Source organism: Mustelus asterias, chromosome 12 (genome assembly GCF_964213995.1).
Source record: "Mustelus asterias chromosome 12, sMusAst1.hap1.1, whole genome shotgun sequence".
NCBI classification, from domain to species: domain Eukaryota; kingdom Metazoa; phylum Chordata; class Chondrichthyes; order Carcharhiniformes; family Triakidae; genus Mustelus; species Mustelus asterias.
The window spans coordinates 14,518,217-14,528,825 of NC_135812.1; the positions used below are offsets into that span (position 1 = coordinate 14,518,217).

The 10,609-nt window shown below is 39.7% G+C and overlaps 1 protein-coding gene across 1 annotated transcript in view; it reads left to right on the top strand.

Moving 5' to 3' along the window:
* The window catches only part of srsf1b (serine and arginine rich splicing factor 1b), a 6,311-nt gene extending 366 nt beyond the window's left edge, over positions 1-5,945 (top strand). Inside the window, 4 exon segments of the mRNA XM_078225888.1 lie at positions 1,622-1,809; positions 2,466-2,638; positions 3,032-3,106; positions 3,108-5,945. Coding sequence (XP_078082014.1) covers positions 1,622-1,809; positions 2,466-2,638; positions 3,032-3,106; positions 3,108-3,233 — 562 coding nt within the window. The 3' untranslated portion in view covers positions 3,234-5,945.
* The last annotated feature ends 4,664 nt before the right edge of the window (positions 5,946-10,609 follow it).

Below are 10,609 nucleotides of genomic sequence, written 5' to 3' on the forward strand. Positions count from 1 at the left end.
AGACCCGAGGTACAGCCGCGAGGGACGGGCTGGCAGACAGACATGGCTCTCTCTCTCTCTCTATTTCTCTCTCTTCCCTCCCCCCACACTCTCTCTCCTCGGGCTTCACAGACTTTGCACCGCGTGGGGCTGAGTGGGTACAGGTTTTCTTTTGGAAGGAGGATTGCATTTGGTGCAATTTAATTTTTTTGGCGGGGGGGCGGGGGATTGCATTTAATGCAACTTAACTTTTTTTTTGACGGGATTGCATTTGGAGTAACTAAATTTGGGGGATTGTGTTTGGTGCAGTTTAACATTTGGAGGGCTGCAAGTTCGCTTTTTGAGGGGATTGGATCTGGTGCAATTCAATTTTGGAATTGTATTTGGCACAAAACCTTTTGGGGGATTACAGTTGATGCTAATGGGGTTTGCCTTTGGTATAACTTTATATTTTTTTGGGGGGGATTGCATTTGGTATAACTTTTTGCTTTTGATGTAACTTTATATTTGGGGGGGATTGCCTTTTGTGTAACGTTATATTGGGAGGGGGCGATTGCCTTTGGTATAACTTTATATTTTTGGGGGGGATTGCCTTTGGAGTAACTATTTGGGGGGGATTGCCTTTGGGCTAACTTCGTATTTTGGGGGGATTTCCTTTGGTATAACCTTATATTTTTGGGGGGATTGCCTTTGGTATAACTTTATATTTTGGGGGATTGACTTTGGGGTAACTATTTTGGGGGGTTTGCCTTTGGTATAACTTTATTTTTTGGGGGGATTGCATTTGGTATGACATTTTGGGAGGGATTGTCTTTGGTGGTATTAACCTTTTGGGGAATTACATTTGGCGCAACTTAATTGGAGGATTGCAGTTGGTGCAATGTTTTAGTTTGGCGGGATTGTAACTGATACAAAATTTTTAATTCGAGGAGATTGCAATTGGTGCATTTTTTAAACTGTTGCAGCTCAGTTTTGGGAGATTACAGTTGGTGCAACGTTTTAGGTTTTTTGGGGGAGGGGGTGGGGAGTCCGCTGCCTGCTCTGTTTCGAGTTGCACGCTTTATTGAATTAGGGGAGAAATCAATCTTATTATGGAAAGTCAATGGCAGACTTTCAGGGTGGGTTTGCGGAATACTTAAATAACCGCAGCTTCGATGCAGTGCGATTTAATTCCGCGTATGCAGTCGTTTGGAGTGTTTTCTTGCTTTTACAAGCTGCTATGCGTGTAATTTAAGGCATCTCCCATCTGTTCGCCATTTTGCTGCAGAAGCTAAGGGCGCCACGCAAGCCCTTTGTTTGGCGGGTTTTTGCTGCAGACTGGTAAGCAGGAGAGCAGCACACACAGGGTTTTTTTTTGGGGGGGGGGGCTCGTATTGGAAGGGAATTCGGGACAGCGGGTTCAATTTATTGGTGTTGTACTTCGGTCGTTGTAATCCTTGAATTGTCAGAACACGTGCAGCTCCAAGTGTGACTGAGTCGGATTCAGGACGTGTACAAAGGTCGCCTTAATAGCGGAACCCGTTTTGTGAGGTTGTACATTTTCAATTTCTAGATTATTCACGCCCCCAACTGAAAATCACCACTACCCCCCGTTGCCTTAAACAGCATGCGGATTTTGTTAACCGTTTTTGTGCTTTTTCAGAGATGCCGAGGATGCTGTATACGGTCGAGATGGTTACGATTACGATGGTTACCGCCTGCGTGTTGAGTTCCCAAGGAGTGGGCGAGGGACTGGAAGAGGGGGTGGTGGTGGAGGGGGCGGCGGGCAGACCCCCAGAGGGAGATACGGCCCCCCCTCTAGGCGTTCGGAATACAGAGTGGTAGTTTCAGGTGAGGCAGTCAGTGCGGCGATTACTTTTCACTTCGATTTTTGTCATGAGGTTTACAGCATGGAAACAGGCCCAACGTGTCCATGCAGCCCAGTCTTTACCACTAAGGTCTCAGTTCCCTCTATACCCATTTTACCCATGTAACTGTAAATGCTTTTAAGACCACATTGTCCCTGCCTCTACTACTGCCTCTTGACAGCTAGTTCCAGACACACGCAACCCTCTGGGGGGGGGAAAACTGTCTCTGGACCGTTTTGTATTTCTAACCTTAAACCTATGCCCTTTAGTTTTAGACTCCCCTACCTTTGGGAAAAGTTGTTGACTTCTATCTTATCTATGCCCCTCATTATTTTATAGATCTCTATACGATTACCCCCAAACTTCCTACGCTCCAGGGGAAAAAGTCCCAGTCTCTCCAGCCCCTCTTTATGGCTTAAACCATCAAGTCCTGGTAGCATTCTAGTAAAAAGCTTTTCTGCACTCTTTCTAGTTTGATAGCTCTTTCTGTAATAGGGTGACCAGAACTGCACACAGTATTTCGAGTGTGGCCTTACTAATGTCTTGTACAACTTCAAGATGTCCCAACTCCTGTATTCAATGTTCTGACCAATGAAACCAAGCACGCTGAAATCGTTATTAATGTACATTCTTTTTCAGGGCTTCCTCCAAGTGGTAGTTGGCAGGATTTGAAAGATCACATGCGGGAAGCAGGTGATGTATGTTACGCTGATGTTTTCCGTGATGGAACTGGTGTCGTGGAGTTTGTTCGCAAAGAAGATATGAGCTATGCAGTGCGAAAACTGGATAACACAAAATTCCGATCTCATGAGGTATGTGACCCAATTCTGAAAACCTAACTATTCATTTGGAGCTTCAGGTAAGAAAGTGGTCAAGAGATTGACCAAAGGAATGGCTCGAGCAAATTGGTTTCTGTTTATGGCTAATACCGTACGATGCTATCTGCAGGGTGGGTGCTGGTCCATATAAATTTTTAACTAAGGGTGAACATACTGTACTGAATTTTGCAATTAAACATTTTATGCCTTGAATATGATCCAAAAATTTTCAGTATGTTGTAATATTTTGGTTGAAAGTTGCCATTAAATGTGCTAAGGAGGTAATCTTTCAGCAGAAAAGAAACTTAACGTAGTATTAGCCTTATTCAGTGGCTTTCCTGAATACCGTTTGAAAGTAGTGAACATTTCTCTTCACGTATTCAATAGGGAGAAACAGCATATATCCGTGTGAAAGTTGATGGTCCAAGAAGTCCAAGCTATGGAAGATCTCGTTCACGTAGCCGCAGTCGAACCAGAAGCCGTAGCCGAAGTCGCAGCAGAAGCCGTAGTTACTCTCCCAGACGAAGCAGAGGATCTCCCCGCTACTCGCCCCGTCATAGCAGATCACGCTCGCGTAGCTAGATCGTAAATCCATTGATGGAATTCCTTGTAGTACACCACCACTCTTTTTCCCTAAATAGAACGGATTCTTTATTTTTAAATCCACGTTAACTTGTTTTATTCAAGTTTAGTACACAATTTAAATTGAAATCCATTTAAAGAGGTTTGCTTCTCTTCGTTGTTAACATTCCCTCCTATGTCATTACTGAGGTCTGATAATTGTATAGACAGAGTAGGTTTGGAGTCTGGGAAGCTTTCAAAATGGTGTCACCATGACTTGGATTAACAGTAAACTGTTGCAGTAATTTGTTTAATGTTTATAGTTGATTTCATTTGAATAAGTCCTAATGTAAGAATTGTAGGAGGCTATGTAGATAGGACTGTGAACATTTTTGTGAAAACCTTGTGTTGTACCTTATCTTACCTTTTCATGTATTTTCCTATAGACATATCTCAACTGAGGATGGATTAAGCATTCTTTGGATTAAAGGATTGTGGAGCTCATTTCAGTCATATTAGGAATGTCAAATCGTGTCTAATTGGAGGAGGAGGAGGAATCTGATCATTTATGGAGGCAATGGTATGACTCCAAGTGCTATTGTCACAATTAAACTTGGCAGTATTGAAGTTGTGCTTCTCTTGTACAAATGGTTGTATAATCCATGAGCTATGGTGTTACTGTGCCGGGTTACGAAGTTCTGTGCGGCATCAATACTGCTGAGCTTGCATGTTCTGTGTGACTAGTCTGGCATTGGTTTTCACCATTTTGAACAGAAGTCCTATTGATTAAAACTTTTAAAACTTAAAGAATTAAAAAGTAAAACGGCTGTCTTTCAGCAGTTTGGTTACCTGGATCAAAAATTCATCAATCTAGTTTGTAATGCAGTTAAGTGGTGAATTACATGTACAGTACAACTCAATTACTAGCTTTCACATGGTAACTAGAAATGAAGGTGTCAATGAAAGTAAAAACTGCACCAGTAAATTTTGTGCTAACTGAAGTGCGTGTGTAGTAATGCTATCAGGGCTTAAATTGATATCCACTAGTCCAACATCTTGTTCCTCCTTACATGTACATCCTAAATAAACTAAGCAGTATCCATAGACATACTTTAATGTAGTTAAGTATGCTGAATGTATGGCTTCTATCATGTGTGCCCATTAGTGGACTACTATGATGTTGGGTTAGTGAATACTTAACTACAATAGTAAGATGTCATTTTTTTAATGGTATTGTGGAATAAAGTTTCTTGTTAAAATATGTAACAACGTTCACATTGACTGTGGGGGTGTGGATGCAGTTTATGCTGTTCATCTGTCAGAACATCTGTAAATATTGGCCAGATGATAGCTATAACTGTCCCACCCCATATAAACTTTGTTGTTTGTTGTATCTAACGTTTGCCTCCTTTTTTGGTTTTGCTGGTTATTAAAGGTTTGGATTGGAGAGGGCTCATTGGATCCCAATCCTTGGAGCTGGATCTATGGATTCAATTCATTGTGAGGATAGGATAGGGAGGATCATAACATGGATTCATGGAGCGGGATCATATTACCAGGAGCTGTAGGAGTGGATTCCTGCCCCAATCAAACCGTGTATTTGTGGATTTTTTTTGTTTTATGTTCTTTTTTTGTTTGTTTTTTTTCCCCCCCATATCCACAATTGGTTATTCCAAAAATCATCCCTTTGATTTTTGTCAGTTGGAGTCCAATGGATCCCCGTGGGATTGGCCTTTTTTGCCTTTTTTTTCGTAAACGGAGTGAAACCAGGACCAGGAGAGGTACGCTGGAGCAATCTCCTTGGATGGATTCGGCATTCAGGATTTGGTAACAATTTAAGGAGGGTGATATTTTACCTTTTTGTAACTATGATTAAGGGGTATTTTGTTAAAACTTAAGTCTAAATTGGCTGTGCATACTAAAATTAAGGGAATAAATAAAATTGATTAATTTTTGGCCCAAAAGAATTACTTTCTATTCATAGCTTAAATGTTTAACCTCCATTTTGACAATAAATTCTTTTCTAATTGTATGTTTGAGTTTGTGATTTTGTGAACAGGTGTTTAGCTTCCAGTTTTGTGTAATTTTCAGGAATCTTAAGTAATCCTAAAACTGTTCACATTGAAATGCTGATTGATACGCATTTTATATATTCCCACTCATTTGCAAGTTGCTTATGCAAATACCTATTTTTTTTGTTAGGTAATGAACAAGGATAGCGTATTGGTCTTGCTTGTCATGTAGTAGTTATCCATTTGACATTTTAGTTGGCGGCAAAATTTAAATCCAACATCTAACAGAAAAATCAAGATAATTCCACAACTAAATTGTTGCCCCTTTTTGTAAAAAAAAGGAATGCGCTTCAAGTATACTAGAACATGACACAATTTCCCACTTTCACAAATTGATCTGTTGCTACATGGATGCTGATTTCCAAAACTTAAGACTGGGGGATAGTTTTAGGTTTATTTGGGTTGGCTTTGATTGCTTGCTCCAAGAAATGGTTTCTTTCATTAGAAAGGAACAGTAGAGCACAATGTTGCTCCTAAAGCACGCACTTGTAGCGTAGAGACATCTTGTGGTTAGCATCATTTGATATACTTTATATGTTCAACAGTGCATACACTTCTATTTTTTCCAACACTCCCTGAGACATTAGATAACACGTACCTGATGAGTGTAATGGCTAAACACAGTGAGATGAAGAATGTTGTGAATTTTAATAAAGGATCGACAAACCCTTTGCTGTTTTTTTCACATTTCATTTCAATGGAGTATTTTCTCTATCTTGGTTGATCTACACATTTCCCATGTCACATATTGCAAAATGGCACATTCTTTCCTTACTAGAGATGACTATCTCCACAACTTCTGCTCTGCACCTGGGTCTTTCAGATATATTTGTACATTATCCCTGCCATCTGTGCCTTAGTTTGCATAGCAGGTTTTAGTAGCCTGGGTATTCTGGTAAGTGACTAGATTAAATGAATTAACAAAAAAATGCATTCCTATGCTGTAAACTATCTGTGACAGTGCATTAGCACTAGTTGGTTGATATCCAAAAATATGTGCCAATTTAATGTCAAGTAGTAGAGCTGGACAATGCTACACCACTTGCTGAAGCAGCAGAAAGTTGCCTAACTATCTGATGTGGCTTCTAGATGGTTGGGAATCAAAGATTTGAGTGCCATTGCACAGCCTAATACACTGCCCCACTAATGACCTAGAGTGGTTGAAGGCTTAATTTATTGTTTTACTTTTTTCTAGTGATGACATCCTCCAGTGCTGAACTACATTGTTTTGGCAAATCTGAGCAGTCAGTGCTATTCAATGTGGAAAAGCTAGATGATACATCATAATGAATGACTTGTCACCCAAGCTGTAGTGAGGTTTCCATCAGGGCCAAAGTTACCTGGTTTAACATTTTGCGATCATAAACTTTGGTTGCATTTGGCAGTGTTGTGAAATAACTTGGTAATTGTTCATGCAGGCATTTGCATATTTATAGAATTGATCTGTTGACCTTACTGTCCTAATCTCATTGTACCGTTGCAGAACGAGGGCTCTGGTTGTGTTTTTAACGGATAGTTTAGTGGTTTTGTGAAGATTATATGGTTTTGTTTTGGATGATTCTTCCAGGTGCAACACGATCATGACCAATTCCTATAATTATGGGAAGCATATAATGCTTTAAAGTTAAACGACAAAATGTCTTTGACATTGTTAGTATCGTCAGTATTTTGGTTTTGACTTTTATGGATTATTATAACTGCAATCCATCCTGAGTCCTGTATTGGCCATTGGGTGTGGGTTATTCAATTTAGAGGGAAAATCATACAGTATCTGAAAATTTATGGAAGATCACCATTAGAATACTAATATGGTATTGGAATATATTCTGTTGAATTTCTCGAATGTGACCACCTATATATCAGCAAAGTGAGCAACCTAATTACCTCACTTGATATGCAACGTATTCTAACCACATAATGTGACCACTCATCCGTTATGAAGTGATTACATCATAACCCTTGGTTACCTTGCATGTTCCATTTAGCCTGTCCATACTTGGAAATTTCAACTATTAATTTTCCCCACTACTCAAATTCTTGGTACCAAAGATCTAAAGCCCTGCTGTTTTATATTCGTGCATTGTGAGCATCTGGGAAATAATTTTCGCAATAGGTTTGGGAGGGAAATTGACGTGATCTCTGGTCCATATAGTGCCAGACCCATTTTTTCCAAAGAATGTTGCCCTCTATTCCAGTTTCCTATTCCTAGTCAGTGTTAGATGTTGGTGGTAGCATTGTTGAACCTCATTTCTTCTGGTGACAATGTTTCCATGGTGGAAAATCGTGGGATGTTTGCCCATTTTGTGATTATGCGCTACACAAATATCCCTAACCCCGTGTACAGTCTTAAACTGCGCATGAATATGTTAACTGCTGGTAGTTCTGCAATGTTGATATATGACCTCTGCATTCCAGAGACTGCGAAAATGTCTTCGTGTGCCAGACCTTTTTTTTGCATTTAATCTTGTTTAAATGTTCCCTGATTCCTGACCTGTGGGACTGCACCATTTTTTTAAACCAAACGCGCCCTGCAAACTTTTCACGATTTCCACCAAGGGTGGGCCCATAGTTAGTGTTTAGATAGAATTTCTAGAGCAAGAACAATTGCTATTAAAGCAATTTTGTTTTGGCTTGGAGAGGCTGTGAATTTTAGCTCGGGTGTGATATTTACTACATTGAAACGTTTCTTCATAATCTGAAACACAAGTGACAAAGCAGTGGGTCAGCAGTTCTTCCAGCTCTAGCACTTGGCCAATGGACTAAATCCTTTTTCTTGGCTTGCGGTATCCTAAATAAAATGAGTGAGCAGTCTTCTTGGCGTTGCTTTAGTTTTATGCATTTCATTCTCCCAATAAAATTCTTTGGGGGGGGGGTGCACAATTAAGTGAATATATGGGGGTAGGGGAATGAACAACTGGCAGTGACTTTAAGAGTTTATAACTGAGATTTTTTTTGCCTTTGAATTATTCCAGTATAGGTACTTTACAATATACTGTGGTTTTATTCTGTTTTGGGACTTTTTTTGCAGGTGTCATGGATGGTGATTGATGGCCATTGTGCTCCATGTAGTTGATGCGTGATGACGTCAACACTGAAGGATTAACAATTATGAAGTGATTACTGCAAGTTTTATCAGCAGTTGATTGCCAGGAAATGGAGCACTTGCATCTAGAATGGATACCTAGTAGTGAGTTAGCCTCATATAATCTCTCGGTTCAGATGACATGAACATTTTTGACTAGTGCCTGAACCCCGAGATTAATTGCAGAATATAACTTAACTTAAAATTTTCAGCCTTTTGCAATCAACTTTTTACCAGGCTGATTGGTATTTTTACAATCCAGTTAAGCGTGGTATGCTTCTAGGCGGGTACTCCGATCCATGAAACGGATAGTCAAAACTAGACATTCCATTATAAACGTTCCCTATCATTCAAAGTTCAGACATGGAGGATAAAAGTTAGCTGGGAAAGGCTATTTTTTTGTTAGCTTGCTGCTTACAGTTGGGTGCAAAAGTAGGGATCTTAATCCTGCTGACTTCAGCTGATAGGTTTAGACTTTTTTTGCTAAGACTACAATAATGAAATTAAGATTTGTAATCGTTCTGATTTATTTCTCGAGGCGAAAGACATGGTTTAGTGGTAGCTAGCATTACAAACGGGTAAAGCAATACTTTTTTAAAACAGAGTGAGGCGCCCCAAAGATAAACAGATAGTTCCGTAGGCATTGAATTTTGTAGTACCACTATTTTACACTTCTACCGCGAGGCGATGGTTTGGTTCTTTAAGTACCAGAAACCGTCAAATTTGATTTTTCGTGTGAACTTCACTCAAGTGAAATAGGATATCTTGCACCGTGCGTGTGGGTGGGGACTGAGATGTTAACTAAGGTTTCATGCAGTGACGATACATTTCCCATTACTACATTAATGACAAATTATACAAAATAAAAGGTAAGTGTTTTATGAGAAAATTTCAAGTAACAAGTATATAACTGCAGTATAACTAATTTATGAACTCAGTATTTCAGTACTATTATCACCTAATGGTCATTCTTTTGTAACTAAACTTTGCTCTTTCCTTCTAGTGCCTATTCCTTCCATTCTAATACAAAAGATACTTGTGTACCAATATCTGCACACAGTTCTGCTGTTGACCGATACCAGAGCTGCTGGATCGCCACCCTTTTAAACAACAATATTAGAGCAGTTCCGTTTATAAGGGGATTAATGATTTGTGGCCTGTAAGTTTAATTTTGAACTAAATGTGCAGTTGGCTGAGCATTATCTAGTAATAGGGAATTCAGATTGCACTCTCTAAGCCTGGTATGGGCCTTCGCACTCGTGTTTACTTCCTGGTTTGTTCTTTTTGGATTTGGGGACCTTTGAAAGGGCTGTTCTTAAATGGATAAATTGTCATCTGAACACAGCAAGCATAGTACTGACAGGTAAATGAGAAATGCATTTGAGACGCGGTCCCTGGGGTTTTGTGGAATGCAATTTGATGTGAGTTATAATCCCTGGGCACTGATGTAATGGCAATTGTCTGAACAGTTGAGGACGGTTGTGAATCAAGGGTTTAGAGCAAATATTGCTGGAGTAAGTGCAATCAATTCCCAAGGAAATGAGCTTATCTTAAAGATGGAAAAGTTTTGCATTGCTTTTTAGTGATCATTTTAATAGTGGATAGCATAACCGTGAAGTACTGAGTATAGTTGCAGCCGATGTGAACAGGGTTTCATATTTTAGTATGAGGGAATGGGTGGAGGAGGCCAACGAGTAACTTTATGTAGCTGGGTTGGATAGGGATCAATGTGGGACTCCAGGCTAGTGTTATAAGAGTTGATCGGTCTGGAACGGGATGACTGGAAATGAGTGTCATCTATCTGGGAGATGAAAATCCAGGAAAGCTGGAAACTAACCGAGTGGGCGATTTAATCTTGGCCACTTTAAAATCAATAACCAGGCGAGAAATTAGCGCGCAGTGCCTGCTGTACACAATGTTGCACTTAACAGTTGGTGCAGAGTTGGGATGTATTCAGGGAAGTTTGATATAGTGATAATTGGTAAGTTTTATAAATGTTTCTGTAATCTGTTTTGTGGTTGGTTCAAAAGAACATCTGATGCTCAACAGTTAATTTGCCGACTCTGAATTGGAATATCGATCAGCGATTTTTTTCATCTTTTTGCAAAGTAAAGACAGCTTCTAGCCACAACCCTGTGTTTCATACAAGCTTTCTCCCACCCTCTTATCTAAACCCATCAATATTTTATGTCCCTCAACTTTGTGTTCATCCAACTTCACATTGCATCAATGTCATTTTGCGTCAATTAT